The 26,498-nt window shown below is 53.0% G+C and overlaps 1 protein-coding gene across 6 annotated transcripts in view; it reads right to left on the reverse strand.

Annotated features, from left to right (window-relative positions):
* RGS3 (regulator of G protein signaling 3) overlaps positions 1-26,498 on the reverse strand; it is a 139,898-nt gene that overhangs the window by 53,958 nt on the left and 59,442 nt on the right. For 5 of the 6 annotated variants that reach the window (XM_027034879.2, XM_027034880.2, XM_027034881.2 and 2 more), the window contains 5 exons: positions 23,429-23,625; positions 20,836-20,919; positions 15,393-15,504; positions 8,643-8,686; positions 2,133-2,255 (listed from right to left, as the gene is read on the reverse strand). In XM_027034879.2, the coding sequence (XP_026890680.1) occupies positions 2,133-2,255; positions 8,643-8,686; positions 15,393-15,504; positions 20,836-20,919; positions 23,429-23,625 (560 nt within the window). Of the gene's footprint in view, positions 1-2,132; positions 2,256-8,642; positions 8,687-15,392; positions 15,505-15,983; positions 17,110-20,835; positions 20,920-23,428; positions 23,626-26,498 lie in introns of those variants that run through there. The other variant, XM_053204760.1, reaches the window with a different exon arrangement.

Genomic DNA, 26,498 nt, shown 5'->3' on the forward strand with positions numbered 1-26,498 from the left:
TTTCAGCAAGGAGGCAACTCTGAGGTTGTCTCGGTGGTCAAGCCCTCCTTTATGCTTCTCCACCCAACACACAGCTTCTCCATTAAACACACACTTCAAGAGTTTTGATTTGAAGAAGTGTCTAACTGTTGCCAGCCCAGGGTTCCTGCATGTCCTGGCATGGCCCTGAAGCCAGGCCCCAAACCCCGAGGCCCTTCCAGCGTCAGCCAGCCAAATCCGCAGCCTACGGGGACCAGAGCCCGTCTCAGAAACTCAGACTAGGGTGCCTCGGTGGTTCAGTCGGTTAAGCGTCTGACTTCAGCTCAGGTAGTGCTCTCACGGTTCGCGGGGTCAGGCCTCTCATCGGGCCCTGCGCTGACGGTGATTGTGATTCTCTCTCTCCCTCTCTCTCTCTCTCTGCCTCTTCCCCCGCTTGGGCACTCTCTCTCTCTCTCTCTCAAAATAAATAAATAAACTTAAAAAAAAAAAAAAAAAAAGGAAGGAAAGAAAGAAAAGAAACTCAGACTATCTTCAGTCGCTCAAACTTTCCTCCCAACCAAAGACAGAGAGACCTCCCAAGGCCCTGAGAAGATTATTGCCAACGTACTCCAGAGCCTGCAAACTCTGAAGTTAAAGCGGAAAGAACTCTTTCCCCCAGACCATAAAGAGCTAAGCACCAAATATAAGAAAGCTGGGGGTGTGAGTTCAGCCATGGGACATCCCAGGGACCACCCCGGTGAAGAGAGTGGCCTGGTTTCTGACCATGACCAAGCTGGCAGCCTACAGCCTCAGAGACAGGTCTCTGTTTAGTAGAAGAACCTGACAGAGGGACGGTAGCAGGAAGCAGCTGGGACAGAGGTGGGGGCAGTGCGCAACCCATCAACTATGATTGATTGAGCACCTACTGCATACCGGGCACTGTGCCACGGACTGCATATGCACCATCTCATTTCATCCTCCCAGCAACCCTTCGGAGGAGGAACTGTTGTCCCCAGACGGGACGCCAAAGCACTGGGTAGTAGAGTGACTTGCCCAAGGTCACAGCACCAGCCAGCAGTAGAGTGTGACTCGAAGCCCCCCCTCTTCCCACTATCCTCCCTCATCAGAGTTACTCCTGCCCCTGGCTAGCGTAAAACAAGATAACTTTCAAGTCTGGGATTACAGAATTCTCAGACTCTTACTCCCTTCCTTAGGGAAGAGCTGGGGAGTGGCCGTGCACCACTGCCGTTCCAGACGAGGCTGCCCAGGAACCTTCTGCCCTCAGCAGGCCTGTCCCCACAGCCCCCGCCATATGCTTGCTGGAAGCAGGGGGGAGAAGAAAGGAGATCAGCGAGTTTCCCGGCTGGCGCTCACTGTCATTCACCCCTGAGCCAACAGACCAACAACTCAGATCCTTTCACAGCCAGCTAAACCAAATCCCCAAATTTCCAACACTTCCACCTAAGAGAAGCCACCCGTGGGCCTCAAATGGGAAATACAACCGTGCCTTGTGGCTGGCATCCGGCTGACAAAGGGGATGGCTATGGTCCGGGTCCCGTCCCATCCCCTCTAATAGGGGCACGGGACCAGCTGACGGGTGCCTATCCCAGGTCAGCCTCAGCTGGGAGGCTCTGACCTTCCGTGATGCTCCAGCTGGCCGGCCCCCAGTCCCCAGCAAACTCCACTTGGTTCCACTTGGCTGTGGCCTGCATCGAATTAGAACAGTTTCTGTCGCAGACATCTCCTCCCAACAATGCCTCCCCTCGGCCAGTGTTAGGCACCAGCTTGCTGCCCCTGGGCACGACCTATCCAATAGCAAAGGGGGGCCACATGCCAGGCAGCAGTCGCAGGCCAATCCAAATTAGACCTTGCCACAGGCAAACCATCGGACAGAGCCGAGAGGTGATGGCCATGCTCCATTAGGCTCTGTCACTCTACCTGAGCAGTGTGAAACCCACTCAACAGACCCAGTGAAATCGAAATCCACTCAACAGACCCAGTGAAACGCCAAAGGGGAGAGACCTTCAAGCACGGGCCTCCTTGCCAAGAGCTTGTTGCTCAGATCCAAGTCCTAAGCTGGAGCTGGTCCCAAGCTCAATTCGGAGGCTTGAGGGTCCAGGCTGGCGGAGGGGAAGCCGGGCAGCCAGGGCTGTGGCCACTGGCAAGGCCCTTACCTTGCTCTCCGGGGGCGAGGCCGCCAGCTGTTGCTGCTTAGCGATGTTCTCCGACAGGCACCAGCACACTCGCTTCTTCTGCTCCTGTGAGTGCGCTTCCAAAGTGAATAAGCACTCTGCCTTCTGACGTCAGGGAAAATAGAGAAAAGGATGGTCAGGGCTGCTCCCTGGTTCAGGGGGCTCCCAGGCCCAAGCCCATCCCCGGGCCCCAGAGGGCGAGGCTGAAGCAGGGAGGGGAATGCCCGCTAAAAGCCACAAATGCACACCAATCCCCAGTGACATCGAGGCAGCCAGAGGAGCAGGGAAGCCGGTTTGGGGGCCAGCTGGCGAGCGAGCGGTGTGCCCGCGGGTTGGGGGAAGGGTGGGAGGCGCTGGTTCCCAACACAGTGGAGGCCTGTGGAGAGCCACAGGGCAGCAATGGTGAGGTCACCCCCGGGGACAGGCAGCACAAGGCAGCAGCTGGGGGAGCACGTGGGGAACCCAGAGGGCCAAGGTCTCCAGCCCTCTGATGCTCTGTGGAGCCAGGACCCCTCCTCCAGCTCACAGAGCCTCCCCTCCTCCCACCTCAGCACACTCTCTGATCACAAGGCCGAGATCAGATGGGCAGTTGGACAGACACACCAAGAGAATGCAAACAGAAACTCGGGTCCCTTTAGAAAGTCTTTGCAGGCATGGTCATGTGGCCTCCTACAGCCCCACCAGCGCCTGACACATGAGCTGGGTGTGATCGATGACGACTCAGCTCTGCAGCACGCCAACAGACTTGGGCACTGGCACTGCTGTCGTTTACATCTCGCTTTGCTATCTGACCTTGTTAAGTGCAGGCTCGTCTCCCCAGCTAGACCAGAAAGTCCTTCCGGGAGGGCCTTTTCCACCTTGGCCTGGCGCAGAACTTGGCAAGTAACGGCCTCGGTGAGCTCTGGCTCCTGGAGGCACTTCCGGGATGAGGTCAAACCCGGGCCAGCCTTGGCACCAGCGCCAGGGCGCTGCTAAGACCCAGGGAGTTGGCCCCTGGGGAGTCAGCACGTGGGGCGGTCCAGCAAGCCCAGGGCCATCATCCACTCTAGGACATGCTGGTCCGAGGACGGCAGGCTCTTTCTGACTCCACTGGAATTTGATTATAACCCCACAGCGCTGCGATTATATGAGCTCAGCCAGGGAGCTAAGAGCAGGAGCTGGATGGCTTGGAACAGAGGAAAACAACAGTGTTTCTAGGCGGTCCTCCCCCGTTTTGCAGTTGGACAGACCTGGTTGAATCCCAGCTTTGCCACTTCCTGACTGTCTGCCTCAGGAAAGTCTATAGAATGGGAGTGGTAACATCCCTCCCTCTCAGAGCTAGTGAGCGGGTAAGTAACGAGAGCAGCCCGAGACCTCAACAAACAGCAGCTACTGTTGTTGTTACCCGTACTTCATTTATCTAATAAATATTTGTTGAGCACCTGCTGATTTTCAGGGACTATACTAGGTCCTGGGGGTGAAGAAACAAATAAGAGAGACCGAGCTTTGGCCCTCAGGTTGTGGCAGACATAATAAGCCAATAAACAATTAAATAACATTATTGGTTGTGAAAAGGCCAAAAGGGAGAGATCCTATTTGAGCCTGGTGGTCAGAGAAGGCCTCTCCGAAGGGCCAGCAAGGCAAGTGCTCGGGAGAAATCGTTCCAGAGAGAAGGAACAGCACATGCAAGGGCTCTGAGCTGGGGTGGTTACCAGCATCATCTAATAGCGCTGGGGGTTCTTCTCTGTTCTGCTACCCCACCCAACCCCCAGGGATGTCACCCTTCAGGGCGGGGCCGGCTCCTGTGCTAAGTGTCCCCGGGGGAGCCAGCCCTGCCTCTCCTGCCCCAAAGTGCTCAGAAGCTGATCTTCCTAAAGGCATCAGAGGAGAAAGGGAACAAAGTGCTGCCCCTTGGCTTCAGGGAACCAGGAGGATGTGGTGAGGCAATCCTACCACTTAACAACAGATTCCTTCCACTTCTCAGAACCCCCAACCCACTGCAGGGGAAGGACACGCCCAGCAAAGAAAGACCCCAAGACTCCCCGCACGAAGCCAGCTGGGGGCAGGAGCCGACCTGTCTCGTGAGGCTCCCCTGTCGGGTGAGCGGCGAGGCAGGGACCATGGTCCTTTCCAGCTTGGAAATGCTGCATCTCCACAAAGCTGGCCCTGCCTCTACCTAGCTGTTTGGGCTTCAGCAAATCCCTTCATCTCCCCGAGCCAAACTTCCTCCTCGGTTTCTGTTCTGAACCTGGAATTCTGCCTAAATAACAATTCGTTTTACCTCATCATCAATTTTAAAGAGCACTTTCCCCACCCATGCTCTCATTTTGATCTTGACAATTTCATGAAGAGGTAGAGAGGGCTTGGACGGTTACTCCCGATTCAAGGAAGGGAAAAACAAAGGCTCGGGGTGGCTAAGGCCTTCGGGAGGCCTTATGGCCAGTGAGCAGCAGAAGAAAGACCCAAAGCCTTGGAGAACCACCTGCTGAGAGCTCCATCCCCAGCTAGGAGGCTGGCAGAAATGCTCCCCCTTGCAGACTGAGCCCAGAGGCAGCCAGCCTGCAAAGCTTTCAGAAGAGCTCTATCGGCCAACGAGTCTCACAGCAGCTGCAGAGCTCACTGGTAGCTTTTTGTATAACCCTGCCCTGCCCTAAGCTCCAGGATGGCGGCCCCTTCCCACAAAAGTGCAGGAAAGCCTCCCCTCACAGTGACAGAGCTGTCAGCATCCTAAGCTTGAGACATCCCCATCACACACCATGCTTCGCACAGTGCAAAGCACTTCACCAGTGGGGTCTTGGTCCTTCTTCCAACAACTTGCAAGGTAGAAGCTGTGACTCTCTCCATTTTCCTGACATCCACAAGAACCACTTCCTCTCCCCTCCCCTGTGGACAATCTCCTTTTAGAAAGTCCTATTTTTCTACCTGGGATGGTGACCATATGACCTGTCCCAACAGTAGAGCTCAGGGAAGCTGGGTGTCTGGCTCTGAGAGCCTGAAGCTGAAAGCCCCATAATGCTAGAGAATCCAGAAGCCTTCTGAGGCACCGAAGACCTAAAGCCAGGCCTAGCCTGGGGCCAGGGGTTGGCTGTCTTAGATGGGCAAACATTTTGGGAAGGCCTTTCCTCTCAAGGTTCCTTTCAAGGAACTTTGGAGGCTGGTCTGGATGAGAGAGAGAGCACAGAACCAGCTCCCTCCAGGGAAGCTAAATTCCCAGCTGTGGAAATCTGTCCACATCAGGGACCTCATTGCCTGCCTGGCAGCCTGCATATGAACAGTCTCTCTTAATCCCCCATGTGATCTACCTCATTGCTTTCGATGCTGTTGCACACTGTGCCCTGTAATACCAGGACCCATGGTCAAGGCTGTAAACAGCCCTGAAGGCATCCTCACATGACTCACTCAGAGGCAGGACCTCCTGATGGCACAGCACTGGGCCCGGACAACTGCATTCAAACATGAGCATCCTCAAATCCAACCAGAAACCCAGGTCCTCCTGGACTCTTTAAAACCCTCATCTTGGGGCACCTGGGTGGCTCTGTCAGTTAAGCCTCCAACTTTGGCTCAGATCATGATCTCACAGCTCAGGAGTTCGAGCCCTGCGTTGGGCTCTGTGCTGACAGCTCAGAGCCTGGAGTCTGCTTTGGATTCTGTGTCCCTCTCTCCCTGCCCCTCCCTTGCTCTCTCTCTCTCAAAAATAAATAAACAGTATGGGGCTCAAACTCATGAGCTGTGAAATCATGACCTGAGCCGAAGTCGGACGCTCAACCGACTGAACCACCCAGGCACCCCAACATTAAAAAAATTATCAAAAAAAAATCAACATCTTGCCTTACCTCCTTGTTCCTGAATTAATATAATCTTTGTATGAACTAAAACCTCTTCTGCTACTATTTGTTCATTTGCTTTGACAAAAGTCCTCCCATTTAATTCTAATAACCTTATGACGCAGGTAGGAAGGAAAGGCACAGCTGTTACCATTTTCCAGATGGGAACACTAAGGCTCAGAGAGGTTAAGTCAGATGCTGCAGGAGACCTCCAGAAAGGAGATTCAAATTCTGTCTTCTGCCTCCTCCAGAGCCTGCAACCTTACCACATTTGTATAACTCTAAATGCACATTACAAGCAACATGAGATATCCCTCTTAGCTTACTTTTTAAAAGGTCAATAAATCATTGGTGATGTCTCCAATGGAGAATAAATGAATATGAAAAGCTCTCCCCCTGTTATGAAGCTGACAATAATAATAACTACCATTTACGGAGTACTCACTGTGTGCCAGGCTCTGTGCTAAGTGCCTTGGACAGGGTATCTTATTGAATCTCATTTAATCATTACAACAACCCTGCCAGGTAGGCCCCATCAGCCTTTCTTCAGAGAGGACTATGTGACTTGCCCGGATCATTCAGTTAGGAAATGGCAGAGCCAAGATTCAAGTCTAGGTCTTCCTAACCACAAAGCATAGGCTCTTCGATTAATAGAGCCAAGATCAGATTTGAAGAGACTGGTCCTTGACCAACATGCCCTTTGACCCAATGCCCCTGGTGTTCTGAAGCCAGTAGGGAGGCTGCATCTGTCCCATGGATTTGCGGGGATTGAAGGATACCTGTCCGGGAGAATAGCGACTCCAGGACCAAGGACTACGTAGGACAATCCCACCAGGGACCTACTGCTGGCAAAACCCAGCATGCTGCCACCCAGGCAAGTGGGATTTTCTAATGAAGTGGGAAAATCTCTCCAAATCCTGGCTCCCTTGCCCTGGTTTCTTTTTGGGTGCCCCCTGCATGTTAGACAATGAAGATAAACCACTTGTCAGAAGTTCCAATTAAGATGTGAGTTTGGGGTTCCCCATGGGGACCCAAAACCACCATGTGGAGCCTGTTTGGGGCTACAGAGCAAGCAGGCATCTTGTCTTCCTGTTATAGACATGCCTCACGAGCAGCAGCCCTGTTATGAGAAAAGAGAGGCTTCTGGACGCCTGTGAGCTCCAATCTCCCAGCCCCTCTGGGTCAGAACTCCTGGTGCTTTACTGAAATAAAAGGCCCCTGGATCAATATCCCTTCATCAGCTTTGGAGAGCTAGGTCACAACTCCCTGGAAGCCAATAAGTAGAAGTGCTTTTCTCTACGAAAACAAACCAGACTGGCAGGAAGCTCTCTTGGCATTAAAGAACCCAGAGCTTGATTTCAGCCCCTACCAGAGAGAACTGGAATCCAGAGGGGTGAGGCTGAGGGGCCAGGGCTCTGGCATTTCTCAGCCTGGTCCACAGCTCCTAGGCTGTTTTCTGCCTTTGCCAGATACTTCCCGTGCCTGGTGGAGATGTGCCAACCCAGGGGAGGACATCTAATGCCTTTCTGGCCCTCAGGTTGCCACTGTAGGCAATCGAGGTCCCCAGCTCAGCTCCAACAATGTCCACTGCCCTTTGGAACTCTCTGCTCTCCCCTGAAGCTAACTGGTCAACTCTGTCATCTCCCCCAGTCATCTGTTCACCCAAGGGGACACTCTTGAAGGCCTGCACCTCTTTTCATAGCCAGGAAACAAAGGAATGATTTTTCAATCACAAGCCACATACACATTCCTTCCCAAAAGGGTGTACTCCTCTTGGCCAGCCTAGACCATACCCTACCCCAGCATCTTGTCCCATAAGACTGGCCCGTTCCCCAGACTGTGAGGTGGGACCGACTCAAGCAGAAGCAGAGGACAGAAATGGGTCTAATGAATCCTTGCTTGGAACAGATACTGCCCCTGCTCATATTAGCAGACACCCAAGGTCGGGAACAGAAAATTTGCGGAAAATTTAAGTCATCGTATGGTTCAGTGGCTCTCAACTTTTTCACAGCCATGGACTTCTGTGATTAAACCCCTGGTCTGAAGATATTTTTGTCTTCCAAAGCAGTAAGTCATTTGCCTGATTTTGTTCAGCAAAGGGATAGCACTGCTCGTATGAGCTTCTGAGCAGACTGAAATAACCAAGAATACCAACCACATTATTCCAGCCCCAAACACGGACACTTAATATTTTCTTTAGCCTGCATTATCTGGCCCAGGTAAAGATGAAATTACCTTTAGGCCTTTTAAAACACTGACAAGATTCTGTAGGAGGGGTCATGGGTGGTATTTCCGGGAAAGAGAGTAAGAAAGAGGCAGGCACAAGAATTGGGGAAATCTCCAGAAGGAGGGCTACCGACTAGGTAAATAAGGTGATGCACAGCTGTCAGGCCACACCCTCTCTGGGAACCCCGCAGGTGCTGGTGACCAGAGGTTCCTGAGCAGGGGATCACAACGTTCTTCTGTCCCCTCTAGGCACTTCTGTGCCCACTGCTCTTCCACGCAGAGGTGAGAGGCACTGAGGTAGGGACTGCTGTCCCCATTCTACAGGGGGAGAAACCTGACCAGGACCACTGTACAAGATGATGTGGAGCCTGGCACCAGAACCCTGGACTAGCCCCAGACCAATGTCGTCTCACTAGCACCAGGTCACGGAGCTCTCTCCTCTGATCCAGGGGCAAGGACTCACCTCTGCTAGATACAGCACACAGAATTTCAGGTCTTCTGAAGAACCTTGGAGGAAACAAAAAGTAAGACTTGCATTAGAGTTGGCTGCAGAGTCTAAGCAGCTTGCTCCAGTAATGCCAGCTGCCTTGCCCAGAAGCCTGTATGCAGTACTTCCTGGAAAAAGAGGAGGAAAGAGGCAAGCACAGGGGACAGGGGAATCTCTGGAGGAAAGCCCACTTAATGGCCAAGCAGACTGAGGCACAGCAGTAAGGCCTCTGTCCACAAGTGGGCCTCACTCAAGGAATGCTGAGGTCCCACCCTCATGAGAGGCAGCCAGGAGCACCCTCTGGGCATCAAACAGCCACATGCGGGGACCCGTCGTCCACCTTAGGAGGCCTCCGTCTTTCCCTGCTCCCTGTGATGAGAGACACGGAGGCAGCACACATTTGGGTTTTCCTTCAAATGCTCCCAACTGCCTTCACCATTTTGAAATTCAACAAGGAGCCACACATTTGCTGGATGGACCTAGGAATGTGTGGGCTGTGCAGTGAGCTCCCCAATCATGGGCTGGCTGTCACCCACAGATGGTTTCCCAGCCCAGGCCCAGCCCCCTGGTGTTTTCCTGGAGTCCTAATCTCAAATCCCAGATTCAACCATCCTCCACCTCTCCACCTGGGAGGCAGCTGGAAAGGACCATCAGGCTCTCTGCTCCTGCAGCAGAAGAGGGGAAGAAGAGCACCTACAGAAGATGTATTTAGTCAGGGTGCTTCAGAAATGCAAAGATCAAGACAGGCCCCCAGCCTGTTGGGGACAGCTTCTTGGAAGAGGATCCTCTGGAACTCGAATGCAAGATGGGAAGAAAGGACACTCTGGGAGATGGGAACAGCATGAACAAAGGCATGTAGGTACAGAAGCACACGGTGTGGTTCGAGGTATAGCAAGTGTGAAGAAGGCCTGCCCCTCCCTGACTGTTGTGGGCTGCTCCCCGGACCCTGGCATTACTCCCCACCAGGGCATTCTTCTGGGCACAGGCCCGGCATGGTTGATTTCCTGAATGTCAAGCAATTGGCCTCACTGGGCAGGGTGTCATTTTGAGAGAAAGAACAGTACAACACGTGTAACGACACACACGTATGGTGCCATGCACCACCCACGGTGCCAAACGCTGTCCGTGTATAAGCTCAACCCTTGTAAACACCCCTCCAGGGCAGGGGTGATTGTCACCCATGATTCATGTGAGGAAACTGAGGCTCAACACATATTTGAATCAAAGAAATTGCCCAGTGAACCAAAACGTGCTGCAAAGTTAAGGTGACAAAGTAACAGAGACAGTCGGTCAAGCCAATTCCTAAGAAAAGGCCCTTGTGTGGGTGAAGGCCGGTCCCCTCCGGAAGCACATACATGGGTGGTTCCCTGGGCAAAACTATCCCTAGGGCCAGGGGTGCCAGCAAGAGCTAGATAAAAATAGTTCATAAGTGAGGCGCCTGGCTCGCTCAATCAGTAGAGCGTGCAACTCTTAGTCTCAAGAGTCATGAGTTCAAGCCCCACGTTGGGCGTGGAGCCTACTTAAAAAAAAAAAAAAAAAGTCCGTAAGTAAGTAGGGGGTTCGCTTTGGACTTAGAAGAAATCCTTCTACTTCTCCACATTTAAGGGAGGGTTTAGAGGGGTACCAGGCAGCTCAGTAGGTTAAGCCTCTACTGAAACTCTTGGTTTCAGCTCAGGTCACGATCTCACAGTTTGTAGGTTCATGTGTTCGAGCCCTACATCAAAGCCCCAAGCTCTGCTTGGGATTCATTCTCTTTCTCTCAAAATAAATAAGCATTTAATAAAAAATAAATAAAAGAGGGTTGGGAGAGAGAGGGCCCCACCTAAAGGGCCCCATCATGTTTCAGAAACCTCTCATTTGAGGGGCACCTGGGTGGTTCAGTTGGGCTAAGTGTCAGACTCTTGGTTTTGGCTCAGGTCAAGATCTCATGGTTTCATGAGTTGGAGCCCCACGTCGGGCTCTGGGCTGACAGTGTGGAGCCTGCTTGCGATTCTTTCTCTCTCTCTGCCCCTCCTCCACTCATGCTGTCTCTGTCTCTCTCAAAATAAATAAACTTAAAAGAAACCTCCCATTTGAAAGCTTCTGCCAACTCCTTGCCTTGTTGAGGATGGAGACAAGGGAAGGTGGCTTCTTTTGTTTAAGAAAACATACTTGGATGTCTCCTTGACTTTCCAGAAGCAGATCTGAGTGCCAAGGGGGAAACAAAAAGCTCTATGTAAGAAAATAACAGAAATTTGGGTTTTAGATGCTGGCAGTGAGAGGAAAGAAGGCTCTAGAAGGGAGGGGAAAGCCAAGGAAATGGGAGTCTCAGGGAGACAGTAGGCCGAGGTTGGGGGAAACTCAGCCTACTACATACCCCTAATGGCTAGGGGGTGGTTGATGATTGCTTGACAACTTTTCCTGTGCTGTGACACGCCCTACCACCGCCCTCCTACATTACCCCAAACCTTCACTGAAATCCACTGCACATCACGGCCTTGTGCTGGCAGCGCTCTGAGAGAAGGACGGAATGGGGTCAGTGCTCAGCATGTTTCACAGCCTCACAAAGGGACAACAAGACTCGGGAGCCCAGGGTGCCAGGAAGGAGCCCCAGCTGCAGAAAAGCAGGCTGCGAGCTGGAGGACCCAGGAGAGCAAACTCGGCCATCAGAAACCCTTCTGCAACATCAGACTGGGCTCTGGGCTCTCCAGAGTATGGAAACGGGGTGAGTGTAAAGGACAAGGGACACAGAGGCACACAGGTGGGTTTTCCACCCAACGTTCCAACTGCCTTTACCATTGGGAAATTCCACAAGAAGTCATCGGCTCCTGGGTGAACCCTGCTTCCCGCCCCCCCGCCCCCAAGGATCGTGGGCCATGCAGAAAGGGTCCCAGAGGCACACAGATGGCGTCCCCACCCAGGTCTGACCCCTCTGTCATGTTTCCAGAGCCCTCTCAAGCCTGGTCTGAGATCCCAGACTCAGCCATTCTCCAAGCCGTCTCCACCCCATGTGACAAGCCTGGAGGCATGTTGTTTCCATTTTCCAGTTGCAGAAACTGACACCCAGGGAGAGGAAACAACGTGTACAGGCATGCAGCAAGTAAGGGGCAGAGCTGAGATTTGAACCCAGGACTGCTGCCTCCGAAGCCTATGTTCTGACCACCGCATCACACTTCTGCTCCCCACACTGGCGCCACCCCAGAGATAGGGGTGCATCTCTTCCCCTGCCGTCGCCCTGGCAGCCAGCACTGAGGTGAGCTCTGAGGATGTGCTCGGCAATTGTCAACTGACTAAATTTAACCCCAAGGCAGTCCAGCAGCTGGGACCTACGCAGCTGAGTTCCCAAGACAGGGCTCCTGGCCCCCCGGGGTAGATGGAGAGCCCAAGAATCAGCTGGACATTTCCAGGCCATCCTGAAAGACCAGAGCAGGCCAGGAAGACACCCAGTGGGTGGGATGCTGGCCGCCTGGAAGGTAGAAACACAAAGACCAGCAAAGCCAGCGGGCGGCAGAGACAGGAAGAGGCCACAATGGGCCCCGGATGACCGGAGATGTCCCAAGTGTTAGCGCCAGCTCTCCGCCTGTTCCCATTACACTGCCGTTCAGACCTGCTGAAGCTTGGGGGATGCTGGGCAGGAGGAGGGCAGGTTTAAGTGGCCACCACCAGCTGGGAGCCCTGGAGGAGAAGGTGCTGCTCCCCAGCCCCCAAGCTGGGCAGCACTTCTAGTGTCCTTCTAGTCATTCATGCATTCCTTCACCTAATAACCATTCACTGGGCACCCACAATGTCTGTGCCTTGTGCTAGACCCTGGGAGGATGCTTGGCCAGCAGAGCTAAGCTCCATTCAGGCAAGTCACACACGGGAGTCATTGGTCCCTGGGTGGGATAGATTCTCCCCCGCCCCCAGGAAAAGCCCTCGCCAGCCCCAGCCTGCAGGAAAGGCCAGTGTGCTCCTTGTTACCATCTCTGCCCCCAAGTGAACTTGCCACACATGTTGACTTGAAAGGGACACACCTGTGAGGCACAAGCAACATTAATCAGAAACCATTCTGCCACCAGAAGCTCCAGCTGAGGTCCTAAATGGATCTCTTAAGGGCCTCACTCAGGCACTTGCTACAGCAGCAGGTCTCTTTGGGCACCAGGGAGATGGGCAGGGAGTCAGACGCCAGGACCCTGGACCCCACAGCTCCAACTCCGACTGCAGGAGAAGGGGACACTGAACTTCTGCAAACCCCAGGACCCACAGCCTGTCTCTGGGGCATGGGGGCAGGGGAGGAGGCAGGGGGGTCCACCAATGCCTGGAGAGAAATGTAAGCAATGGAATGTGCACCCGGGTGCTCAGTGTCACTGAGTCATGTCCCCGGAGAGCCGCATTTGCTGTTAGCTGGCTGGCACCTGCTGCAGAAGGGCGAGACAACATGTCTGCACCAAACCATCTGCCCCGCAAGCCCAGGACAGGCACACACGTGCACATGCCCCACACCCAGGCCAACCTGATAGGCTCTGATGACCGCGGTCATCTCTCCTGAGGAGTCCTGGCCTTGGCCACCTTCAGCCCACCGTTTTCAGGGAGAGGATGTGGTCTCCGGCTCCAGGAAGCCATGCCTGCACAAGGCTGCTGTTCACATGAGCTCAGCATCTGGAAGGTTTCTCTGCGGCGCCTCAGGCCCCACCCCACCCACTCTGACCAGCTGCCACCTGGTGGAAGATGGGGCTCACCCTGGTCTGAGGGCTCCAGGAGGGGAAGATCCCACCAATTCCCAGCTGAGGCGACCCACCCAAGGATGGAGGTAGGACATATGGGCACCGTCCAGCATCTCACGGCAACCTCAGGGTCTGTGTGGGGATGTCAGGGCTGGGGAAGAACATAAAGGGCTGGCCCAACCCTTCTTTCACAGAGACGCCGGAGCCCAGAAGAGGCAAAGGGCCAACTGAAGCACGTTAGCAGCAAAGCTGAGCCCAGACTCCAAACACCCAGCTACTACCCTCGGCTCTTCCACTGCCCTCTTCTCTCTCCCACCCACCCCCCACCCAAAGCACAGCCAGTTTGAGCCCCTCTTCTTTCCCCTCCCTCCTTCAGGAAGCTGAGCAGACAGACGCAGGGGCCCAGACCCGAGCGAGGAGCAGGATGAGCACAACTGAGTGAAGGCTCAGTTCTTACAACCAGTCGGCCCATATTACCAAGCAGCCCACCCCTGACTGGGCCCTGATGGTCTGAGGCCACAGAGGAAGGGCCTGCCCAGCGAGTGCCTGTGTGAGTCCAAGCGCAGGGGGGTGGCAGGGAGAACGGTGTGAGTGGGGGAAGCCGGCTATGAGGGAAACGGGGAGGGGCAGGGAAGCTAAGGGCAGAGTCCACTGTAGCTCTCACCTGCCCCCTCCCGTGGGCACCGGGGAGTCAGGGTCCCAGCAGAACTTGCTCAGAGGGTCGCTCCTCACCTCCTGGGTCAGGCCCAGCCGCCCCAAGGAAAGGGCTGCCCCGGGAGAGGCGACTTGCTTTTTGTCCCCGCTCAGGGACTGCCCTGGGCAGTGGGCAGCAGAAAGCTCGAGACAGAGAAGGAGAAGTTGTGAGCGACTTCCTGAGCGGGGCAGCCGGAGTGGAGGTTCTCACACCCCCTGGGTTTCTAAGGAGGAAGAACAGTGGGGGCGCCGAACACACAGGAACACAGGACAGGTCTGCAAACGGGCAGGAAGTTTTCCTGGAGCAAAACCCGTCAAAACAGAATTCTTTTGCTGGGTAATATTTTCCTCCCTGCCCCTGTCGCCCATACTCAAACAGGTCTGTTGTTGTTTTCATAATCTGCGAGAGGAAATCGAGCCCCTTTCGGCAGAGACTTCAGGCGCCAAACCAAATCGCTCAACAGATACTCCCAGCTGGCTTCCCCTTCCCCTCTTCCTCCGAGTGGAAAGTTTGCGGGAGACGTTCGCGTCATGCTCCCACGCGCTCCCTGCTCCTGGGGCTCTGGCCTGGGCGACGCAGCTGGGTGGCGACGGAGTGGGGCACGCCCATCGGGGTTCTGTGTGGGGAATGGGGGCGGCAGCTAGCACGGCCTGGGCACCTGGCGTGGGCCGGGCATTCTGCATATGACCTAATGTAATCTTTTTTTTTTAAGTTTTATTTATTTTTGAGAGAGAGAGAGAGACCGCATGTGCATGAGCAGGGGAGGGGCAGAGAGAGGGAGACACGGAATCTGAAGCAGGCTCCAGGCTTTGAGCTGTCAGCACAGAGCCCGACATGGGGCTCAAACCCACAAACCATGAGATCGTGTGACCTGAGCCAAAGTCAGATGCTTAATCCACTGAGCCACCCAGACACCCCTGACCTAACTTAATCTTCACAGCAACCTACTGGTGGCCCCACTTGCATGTGAGGCAACAGGCTCAAAGAGGTTGAGTAAAACTTGCCCAAGGTCACAGGTGGTGAGGGGCAGGACCCAGGTTTAAACACAGGTCTGTCTGAGTCCAAAGCTCTTCCCACTCCACTCCACGGCCTCCCTGAAACGTGCCCGGGACAGAAACCTCCCAGCAAAGCTCCAGGGGTACGGTACAGCCTAGAATGGAAGGCAGGTGTCGGAGAGCCTGGCGGCCCGGGGGCAGGGCCTGACCCGACTACACATGCTCAGATGCCCCGTGGCTGGCTGGCAGCCCCACTGTCGGAGGCACTGATCCGAGCTGGGCATCCGTGCCACCCAGAGTAGTGGAGCTCGGGGCAAGTGGGAGGGAGTCCGGGGCATCTCGGGTCCACACCTACCTTCCTGCAGCTTCACACTCTGGAGGTAGAGGGGGTTCCTCAGGACGTTGCAGCGGCCCGGCTCATCCTCCTTGGTGAAGAGCAGCAGATCCGAGTAGGCAAATAGCGTCACCTGCATCGTGAAGGAGCAAACACAAGCGGCTGTTCTGCTGTCCCAGAGGCCAGGAGCCACAGCCTCCCCAGGACGTCTGGGCAAGGGGTCCTTGTCATCTCGGGCAGAAGCAGACTATATCAGACTCTCAGTGTGGCGTCGGCCAAAGGCAGACACCTGATCCACAATCAGACTTCCCCTTCTCTCTACGGTGTTCTACACCCCCACTCCTTATAGTGGGGAAAACAGCATAACACAAGACCCTCACCTTTGGTGGCAGATGGCCCCTGCAGGTGTCTCCACAGCCCAACACCCCCCCACCCCCAGGCCATCTTTCTGCCTAACCGCCCCTGGAATCTCCAGCCCAGTGCCACTGGCTCACTGCTGGCTTGGAGCCACCCGTGAGCTGAGGGATGTTTGCACATTTGCTCGGATTCTCCTCTAAACGTCTGGCTGAAAGAGCACAGTGCACTTGGAATCAGAAGTCCTGAGGCTCCTACCCGACTCAGGAGCCGTGAAAACTTGGTTAGGGTCCCTGAACCCTCAGCTTCAGTTTGGTCATCCATATAGACACGGGACAGCCCCAGCCCAGGTCCCTCACAGGGTTCTTTCACGAGCCCTGTGTAGACTGTGAATCGAAGCATCATGCAATGTGAGTCCTTGCTGTCACATTCCTCGCGGATAATTTTAACTGCATTAATGCATAATCGGTTCAAGAAAAAGCCAGTTACTTACGCGCCAGTACAGACATGTATGGAACTTTTATCTCTTTTTTATGCACTAGCTGCTCCAAAAATAAAGGAGGAAGCTATTTTTAGACATTATAGGTAAACCAACAGGCATGCTCAGCATAGTTTCATGCTAAAAAAAACCCACTTGATCCCCAAATGCCACCGAAGATTACACTGCTCTCTGTTTCGTAAATCCTGCAGTGGCCTTTAGTTAAAAGCAATAAAGATCCAATTTTACATTCTCCGAGGAGGACAAAATATTATTAGTTATGTGAACTTCCCTTGGAGGTGTCACAACCTGACATGTCACTTCTTGTGGGGTAAGAAGAGTCAGCCAGAGGGCTTCGCATGCATCCCCGAAGGCCACAGCCAGCATGTACTGGACGGTTGCTGGAGTTTAAACAGTCAACATGTTGACATTTAGCTATCAGACTGTTAACAGACCTAACAGCTCCACCTCTGATGCCCTCTCCTACAGAAATACTTATGAGGATATATTAATGTGAAACCAGAAGGATATTCTCAGCAGCATCTTTGTAATAAAAAAGTAAAGAACACAGATGCCCATCAAGAGAGGGTGGATAAAATAAATTATTCCCCCCTTCCCATGGTAGAATTGTATGCAACTGTGAAAAGAATAAAGGAAAGCTGTCCGGGCAGAAATTGCGTGGGCAGAGTGCCCACCCTGCACTATGTAAGTCAAATAGTGCAACGTGCAAGAATGCCTCCAGTTTAGTCCAATCTTGTAAAATGGAACTGTCAATTTGTACTTTTGTCTAAAATACTCACCACCACACTCTTCACTCTGGGGAGTAGAATTTCATACATTTCTGTTTAATTTGCACTGTATTGCAAGAGAGTCTATTACTTTCGAGATTTAAAAATATATAGGGGCGCCTGGGTGGCTCAGTCGGTTGGGCATCCAACTTCGGCTCAGGTCATGATCTCACAGTCTGTGAGTTCGAGCCCCGCATCGGGCTCTGTGCTGACAGCTCAGAGCCCGGAGCCTGTTTCAGATTCTGTGTCTCCCTCTCTCTATGTCCCTCCCCCACTCGCACTCTGTCTCCCTCTGTCTCAAAAATAAATAAACATTAAAAATATATAAATATTTTTCAAAGGACCTCTTGGCTTCTTGAGCACAGTGCAAACAGACATTTGAAGGCATCTGGGTCACAGAGACAATAGGGGTGTCCTTGAACAGGAGGCTCCCAGTGGCTCCAGCTTCTCCAATGGGGGCCAAATACAAGAGCTCAGGAACCCTGGGCTGGGAGGGATCCTGGAAGTGACTCTTTCCAGCCCCCTTCCAGGCCATAGTCCTGACCCACCACAGCCCAAAAGAAGCTCCCATCTGTTCAGTTCTTTCTTTCTGCTCAGTGCGTTTTCACTTGTAAATAACATGACTGCCTTTATTTATAGATGAGGACCCTGCAGCTCAGAGAGGTTAAGTGACCTGTCCAAGGCCACACAGCTAGGGCCATTGCCAAGGTCTAGCTGACCCCAAAGCTTTCACTATACGGAGAGGTAGCAATATGCCTACAGCTGTCCTGCCCCTGAATGTGAAAGAATCCAAACAGAGACCAAAACAGAAAGGCAAAGGAGACCAAAACTGAAGTCAAGGGAGGGGAAGAAGATGATCTAAGAGCTGAGAAGGATCTGAGGGGCTGATTCTCTGAGCAAACCTAGAGGCTTTCCCACTACAAAGAAACCTGGCAGTCACCTCCAGAACCATGGGGAAGCTGGTCGGGGAAGGGTCGGAGGAGGTGGTCTGTCAGGAACCTAATAAGTCAAAAAATGTCCCAGGCTCTGAGAGAGCTGGGTGGACGGCAACGGGAGAAGAACCACAGGCAAGGTGAGAAAGCTCCAGGCCACTACTCTGGCCCCGATTCCCAGAGCTGAGAATGTGGTCTAGACAGGAAGTGATTAAGGCATGAATGAAGAATTTCCCCAAAGGTCGGGTCAGGGAAAGGACAGAGCTGGCACACAGCAGGAGGCAGGGCAGAGGGGCAAGCGTGCCAGGGGAGGGCAGGTGGGCCTCTCTCCCAGGTCACCAGCACCGTGCTGGCCTTCCTCCAACAGAACCCACGGTGGAGTGATGCCCATCTCCACGGCCCAATTACCCCACTGCCTTCCACAAAAGGCCAGGGGGGCTGCCAGGCGTCTTCCCCACACAGGTTCCAAGGGCACATCTGTTTTCCCAAAGGGTCAAGGGTTGAGAGATTGCTTGGTTAGGAAATCCTTGCAACTTGGAGGGTCACTTCTCCCAAGCAGCCCTAATCAAGTTTTCTCTGGAGATCTTGCCTAAAGGCAGGGTTTGCCGAAAAGACCTCGGTGCCTTAGTTAATGGTAAACTCAGTGAGTCAGTGCATAAAGTGAGGGTGTGTCAATCCTGTGCCCCTGTGACCTCTAGCACAGGGCCTGACCACACAGTAGATGCTCAACAGCTCTTGTTTGAACGTGTAAGCGAGGCTACTCCAGAAGGCTGATTTGATCTCAGGGCCCATTAATCAAGTGTGTGACTTCTGGGAGGAGGTATGATGGGGGCAGCTCAGTGCAATACTGCATCAGCTCACAGACATTAGCACACAGGAGGACGCTTGGAGAAGAGATGGGAAGAACAAGGAGGAACATGCCAGGAATAAACGTGAGGGCAAGGGAGAACTCTCTACAATCTAGCACTTTCCAGGAACGTAACCCATGCCTGGAGAGGCTGCCTCTACAGATCCAAAACTGGCTGGAAAGCCATCAGCTGGAAAGTTACAGGGAAGCCATCAGAACGGGCAACTCCTGAGGGCCCAATCAATGCTGCAATTCTACAAACTTATCCAAGCCCCTCTTGAATTGGTTTAGACTTTTGACCTGAAGATACCAAGATCCATGTATTTGCTTCCTAGCATATTTCATGAAAAAGACATATATTTATTTTACTTGTCTTTGTATCGCTTCTTTCAATCTTCAAAAGGGATCTCTGAGCTCTAAGGCACCAAAGATTCAGTAGACAAAGATTTTCTGGACAAACTGTGACTATAATCAGACTGTGGCTCCAACCATGTGCTTGCCAGTCTGTTTTTAAACAAACGTGCCGGAGGCAGCATGGGATCATGAAAGTGCTGCTGAGCCAGAGAGCAGAGACCCTTGAGTTCCAGTAAATCTCCCTAGAGCCTCAGCTTCCTCATCTGTAGAATGGGGACAACTGCACCTCTCAAGAGGATACTGCAAGAGCTAATTTAAGATCTACTATGTAAAATGCGTGCACAGTGAGAATACACAGTAAGTGCTCAGTGTTTGAGCACCTAATGGCAAGAGGACAAACAAGAGGGCAAATCCAGACATACGTGTGTATTTCAGGATGACTGTCATTTCTGCCTTCCTCTGGGTCTTGTGGATTTACAGCCACACCTCACTTTCTGACCGTTGGCCACCTGACTTAGCTCCACCACACTTACTCACCAAGCATAGTTCCAAGTGACTTCTTGTTCCTAAAACTCAAATCCCCCCTCACCAAGACGAAGTTTTACTCTCTCACACGCAATTCAGAAGATATGCAAAGGTTCCTAAGAAAGGTCCCCATGAGGAAGCTCAAAGCCCGTGTGGGAGAAATAAGCATGCAGTCTCCCCAGGGAGTTCCCGTGAAAAAGAAAACGCTCATTTGGAACATATGAGTTCTGGTCCCCTTGTTGAACACACACACACACACACACACACACACACAAGCAGCCTCCTGCTTAGCCACAATTACACATAATGTCCCAGAATGCCAGAATGCTGAGGTTAAACGGGCCCTTAGAGACCAGCCAACCACAGCTGCCTCTAATACACACACCCTCACTGTTCAGATGAGGGCAGGGAGGGAGGACGGAGAAGTCACGAGCCAGCCAGCAGCAGAACAGGAGCTGGCTATATGCTTCCTGCCTCCTCCAAGTTTCCTGATCATTCTACCACCCCAAGCTGTCACTCAGCTCAGCCAAGCCCCACTGCCAGCCTGATGAACAGCAAGCCCCAGGTAGTCCAGTCAGATTCCAGGGCTCCAACTTCTGTGCCACACAGACTTCACAGGACTGAGCCGGCTCTGGGGATTGTGTCGGGGAGGGAGATTCCCCCAGTTAGAGATAAGCAGAGGCCGGCTCCCAGGAAGAATGGCATGATCTCCACACCCAGGCCTCGGCTGGCAGAGCTGGAGCCCAGAGGATTTGGGATTTGGGTTAGTACGGACCCAGAAAACCTGAGTAAGTGATGCTCCTTCAAAAATCCTCTTTGACTAACAGCTCTAATCTTCTTACCTACAAAGTCATTCATCACAGCTGGGGTGAACTGCCATCTCTCCTGCTCCTTGGGGGAAGTTGGCATAAACAATGGGATGTCTTGAGGGGTTGGAAAACTTTCTAACCATCAAAGATGAACCAGACAGCTTTGAGAGGTAGTGAGTTCCCCATAGCTGGAGATGTACAAGCAAAAGCTGGGTAGCCATTCGGTAAGGAGGGGGATGGAAGGGGAGAAGGGTGGAAGACTTCAGGATTTTTCTATCCTGAGACTGTACAATTCTAAGACCACCAGGAAGAGAAAAGTTAGGGGCCTGGAGGATGCTGGTGAAACCCCACCCGGGAAACACGTGTGTGAGGCTTACCTCGACAGCCTTGTTCCTCCCCTCGTACAGCAGCAGCTCCTCAGACAACAGGAGTGTCCGGGCAGGGTTACAGAGATCTAAAGGCTGAAAACAATGTGGGCAGTTCAGAGAAGTCCAACGGAGATGGGGTGTGGGGAGAGGCAGCTTGCCAGAGCCAGCCACAGAGAACCCTCTCAACTGACAACGAGAAGCCTCCAGCCTCCCCCCACCCTGGGAGCCCAGACGCCCCCTCACACACAGGTGGAAACAGAAAGACAGATGCTCTTGTCCTGAGCGGAACTGGTGCTGCCACCCTCCCCACCAAGCCTCACTGTAAGAGCCACACTGTGGCAGGAAGTCCGACCACATGTTTAAGCCCTCGCAATCCTTCCCCCAGCTCCCTGACTACACTGGGCTCCAGGGCCCTGCCAGGCCCCACTCTCCTCCATCTGTCCCGTTCAGGCCTCATGGGAAAGTCCCTGCTGCCAGGCCCAGGCTCTCAGGACACCTTCCTGAGAGCCTCATGCCAGATTTGGTCACTTAAGTCCCTTCAGAGCCAGGCCAGTCCCTGCTTGAGTTAACGGACTCCTTTGCAGCCATCAGGCCCCAGGGACCAATTCCCACCCAAAATTCCTACCCACCCCAGCATCCTGCCTCATACCCACTGAGGAGCCCTTTGCCCAGCCCAGAGAAAGCTCCCTAAGATCTGGATTACCCAGCAGGACTTATTCTCTGTGAATGTATATTTATAATGTGGCTTCCGAGTTACCTGAACCAAGCAAGGTGATGGAAGAAAGATAATGGGACAAATGTCATCTATACACAACAACCTGGATGGATCTCACAAGGAACGTGAGGCAGAAGAAGCAAGGCCCCAGAAGAGGCCAAACAAAACATGTGACCTGGGAAAGCACACGTAGATGGTAAAAGGAAGGGAGAGTCAGGAAATGACTAGTGTGGACTCAGGCACTGCGATCAGGAAGAGACATGTGCAGCCTCTGCAGTGGCAGCAACGGCCTGTAGCTGTCCCTTCGTGGACACCTGCTTTGCAATTATTCGTTACTATACTGGTTCACGCGTTGACTTGTATACTTTACAATTTAAAAGTTGTTATAATGTTTTGAAAACGAATTTTAAATTTTTTAACAAAGATCTTAAAATGAAAGTGAAAAAGAATCCCTGTGGATGCCAAGACCTTGGTGGTTCCATCCTGAGAAAGAGAAAAAATGAAAAGAAAAGGCAGGAGTCATCTGGGGAGAGGTAGGTCACCTGCCAGTGATGTGGTGCATCCTGACAAAGTGTGAGTTCTAACGTCCACTGGACAGCAACAGTCCCGGAATGGGATGCCAGGGAGACCAGAGAAGGAAGGCATGGTCAGAAATGAGGCCCTTGGGGTGGGAGGGTTGGGGCGCCTGGGTGGTTCAGTCAGTTGGGCATCCGATTCTTGATTTCAGCTCAGGTCATGATCCCACGGTCATGGGATTGAGCCCGCATTGGGGCCCGTGCTGAGCCTGGAGCCTGCTTGAGATTGTATTTCCCTCTACCGCTCCCCTGCTCTCACTCTCTCTCTCTCTCCCTCTCCAAAAAAACAAAAACAAAAATGAAAAAGAAGCCCTTGGGTCTATGTCATCTCTATCTTGCTGATGAAGAGGACCAACTAACACAATCTTTCTAGAAAGCAATTTGTCAATATATATAAAGAGTCTTTAAAATGTTTATGACCCATGACCCTGTCATTTCACTTCTAAAGATCTCTTCCACGGAAAATAATCTGAGGGGCAGGTCACAGGCAAGGACTTTCATCACAGAGTTGTTTCCAATAGCACAGGAAGTAAACGGAAGAATATCCAAGTAGAGAACCAGTTAAAGAAAGATGGTATGGCCAGAGAATAGAATAGTATGCAATCACCTCAAAAGAAAGGCTCAGAGAGAATTTAGTGATGTGGGAAATGTCTGTGCTACGATTTTCATTTAAAAAAGGCAGAAGGATAGAAAAATGTGCAATGAGATCGGTTTAGCTTTCTTTCTGAAACGCGTATATGCACACACACAAGACACCTAAATGTTCACACTGCTGGTGTCTGGGTGGTGGAAGACACGAAGGTTTGGAAATGGGGAGGAAGAGAAGGAAGAAGCAGAGGGAGAAGCAGGAGAGGGGAGATGTAAATGAATCTTGGGCCACCAGCGAATCCTGGAATCCTGGCCAGGCACGTTTGTGAAGACCAAGGAGGCCAGACAAGATGCCAGACCTCAAGGCTCTCCCTTGGCCATTTCCAAACAACAAACCACTGGATGAGCCAGAAAGCAGAAGCCTCAGCAAACAGGCCCCGTGACAATGCAACAAATAGCTGGAGTGTGCCTGCCCTGGCCCCAGAGAAAGGGAAAGTCAGGAAAGGGAGCAGGGAGAAAATCCTCCTGGTGCTCAGCTTCCCCGCCCCCACCCTCCTGGAGACCTCTGCCCCCTCAGTATAACCCCTAGAATCCTGAGCACCTGCATTCTTCTTTCCCCAAAGGGGACCCTCCTGGAACGAGGCACCATCCCCGAACCCTGGGGCGAAGGACCCTCCTCTTTCTCATCTCCTGAGGGAGGCCATAGGGCCAGCTACTAGCTCACCTGAACAAAGACCGGGAACACCAGGACCTTGGGGGCCAGGGTGACATAGGTGCCATAGCTTGAGTGTGGGGTGTGCGGCCTCATGACCGGGCAGTTCTGGTAGTTCCCATGGCCCTTCATGGTCTGTACTGTCTTCATCAGCCGGGACTTCTTCCCCAGGCCCGTGTAGGACTTCCCTTTACTGGGACCACCTGATTCTGTGGAACAGAAATGGAGGACCATGAGCCATTTCTACCCAAAGGCATCGCTGCATCACCTGCAAAGACATCCTTTCCACAGAAACGGGGAACACAGACTCAGCCAGTCCATCAGTATTTACTGAGCATATGCTACATGCAGGGCCCTATGCAAGGTACTGGGAACAGAGCGGGGCCTCAGGCCTCAAGGAGTTCCCTCACACTCTAATGGGAGTTACACATAAACAAGCGACTCCAGGACTCAGATGGAGCTGGCAACCACCAGCTAGGCTAGGGGCACCGTCCAGTGTCCAGAATCCGAATCAGACTTACCAGTTTGGCCTCATACTTTTCAAAATTGGGAAACCTCTCCTATTTGAAAAATCAGACGAGCTGACCTCACCAGGCCCACGGTCCCACATAGAAGCATCCGTCAGTTGGACTGCCCTGTGTGTCAGATGCGCGCTCTCCCTGCCGCCACCATTCCCACAGCTCCCTAGACATGCCCAGCACAGCTCACCTGTTACATCGCCCCCCAGGTCCCACGGACAAAGGGACTGGAGGTCCAGTGGTAACCTTGGCTTCCCCAGGTTGTATGGGAGCCTTCTCTCTATTAGCCACGGGGGCGGGGACGGCCTGGCTCACGTAAGTCAGTCTACAATGAGCAGTGCACCTGCTGCCCCAGTTCTCGGGAAAGAGCGTCAGCTCTGAAGCCACATGGCTGTGCCCAGACCCCTTTCCTCTCTGCTTACTAGCTTGGTGACCTTTAGCCACTCGCTTCCCCCACCCTTAGAGACTTGCTTTCCTCCACTGCAAAAATATTACCAAGTTCAATGGGTTGCTGTGAGCATTCAATGAGATGCTCCAAGTAAAGCCCCACAATGATGCCTGGAACCCGGTAAGTGCACCAGAAAAGTTAGCTGCTAACTTATTGTGGCTCTTGCTGTTGTGGTTCCTCCACTTGGAAAAGCAAGTCAATCAGGTGCTCCACAGGCTGAAAATCCTAGGCTTCACTGCAGCCAGAAGATACTCTGGCTGGCCACCAACTCACCATTATTCTAATCAGGAAAAGGAGAGAGAGAAGGAAGCACCTTCAGGGAAGAGAGCAGAAGGCTGCCCAGCAGGGGACACTGCTGGACATACACCCCCAACGGAGCAAGCGGTAGCAAGCAGGTCTTTCTCGTGCCCTGTCCACCAGGTGGAGGCGCAAAGCAAAGAGTAGCTAAAAAGTCAGGGATTCTTAGGTGTGAGCAGGTAGGAAGCCAACTTCAGATCCTCCTGCTCTGCATACACCTGGGCCCCCTCCGAGGGGCTCCTGCTGCCTGGTGGGCAACTGACCTGGATGCCTGGCCCATGTCCCAGGACCCAGGTCCGTTTCCACCACTCCCCTGTCCTGGCAGCCAGGGGGCGAACAGGTGGTCTGACCCCAGCTACCTCTGGGGGAAGTTCCCCACCAACGCGAGGTCCATGGCCTCAAAGGAAAAAACTCAGTTCGGAAGATTTCACACTTATTTCCTCCGCCCACCGCATGCCCCTTCTCCCCGAGCAGGGTGAGAAAAACAAGTCAGCTCTCCCATCACAAGTGACCACCCATCACAGCCATAACTTGGGGGCAGGACTCAAACCATAATAACTTAAACCACTTCCTGCCTCTTTGAGGAGTGGCTTAGAGAAGAGTAGAAAGGGTGGGGGAGGGGGACAGATGCATGGAACTAGTTAGCTAGCTCCTACTCTGGTCTGGCCATGGACCTCAGCCCCAGGGTGGTCTGTGTCCTTTGCTGAAAGAGCCCATCCTGGGTCTCAAGAACTGCACTGGATTTGAGCTGGTCAAGAAACTTGAACTTGAGCCCTGGCTCCCCCAGACTCTGGCTGTGCAACCCTGAACAGTTTCCTTCCTCCTCTGAGCTAGAGTTTTCTCCTCTGTTAAGGGGGGCTGGTGGGGGGCTCTCACAACAGGCCTGAAGGGAAAGGGCTTCATGAACGGCACCAGAGTGGGGAGCACAGGGGATTATCACAAACCCAAGCCAACAGATAATAAACGCATCGGTGCTGGCATTAGGACAGGGCCGCTGGGCCTCAAACCATACTGTGAATGAGGTCACAGGGTCAATCTGAAACTAGACAGTCTATCTGAACATGACCAAGCCTAGACCAGAGGAGGCAAAACCACACAGGGCTGACAAGTGAGGGACTGGGGCAAAACAGACCAAAATTAAAGGGTACCATTTGCTGATGCCAAAATCTGGGCCCTGAAGGTCCAGTCTCAGGCTTGTACAAGAATCTATGTCTTCCCTTCCCTAGCCTAGCTGCACACACAGGGTCATCACAGCACCTTCGCCTTGGGCCTACAGAGCCAAAAATAAGCCGTGTGACATGCCTCTGCCTTCAGGTAGGAAAAGTCTGCTTAGCCCCATTTTATAGACCAGGCAACAGCCCTGGAGTGGTTGGGTGACTTTCCAGGGACATCTGGCCAGTATATGGTACAAAGCAAGATCAATCCAACCTATGCAACAGTCATGCCTGGGAGCCCCATCTCCACACACCCTGGATCACCTGTGATAAATGGGCATGGCTCTCCAAAAAGGATTTTCTAAACTATCTTTTTTAAAAAAACAGTCCAGTTTGCAACTGAGCTGCTGAGCTCTGCAAAGTCAACCCCCTTGACTTCCCACCTGCTACCTCTTAACATCCTCTGGTCCAAGCCCCAACATCGCCCCTTTTTGCTAGGACACCTGCTTCACTGACCAAACACAGTAATTACTCGGCTTTGCTCTGGCTTCCGAGGCGAGCCCTGGCAGCCATCCCACTCTGGCAGTGGAGAATCTGAGGCTGGGCCCCTTCGAAGGGCAGGGGACAAGGCTGAGGGCCCCAGCGGCCCTGGGGAACATGCCAGC

Source organism: Acinonyx jubatus, chromosome D4, assembly GCF_027475565.1.
Source record: "Acinonyx jubatus isolate Ajub_Pintada_27869175 chromosome D4, VMU_Ajub_asm_v1.0, whole genome shotgun sequence".
NCBI classification, from domain to species: Eukaryota; Metazoa; Chordata; class Mammalia; order Carnivora; family Felidae; genus Acinonyx; species Acinonyx jubatus.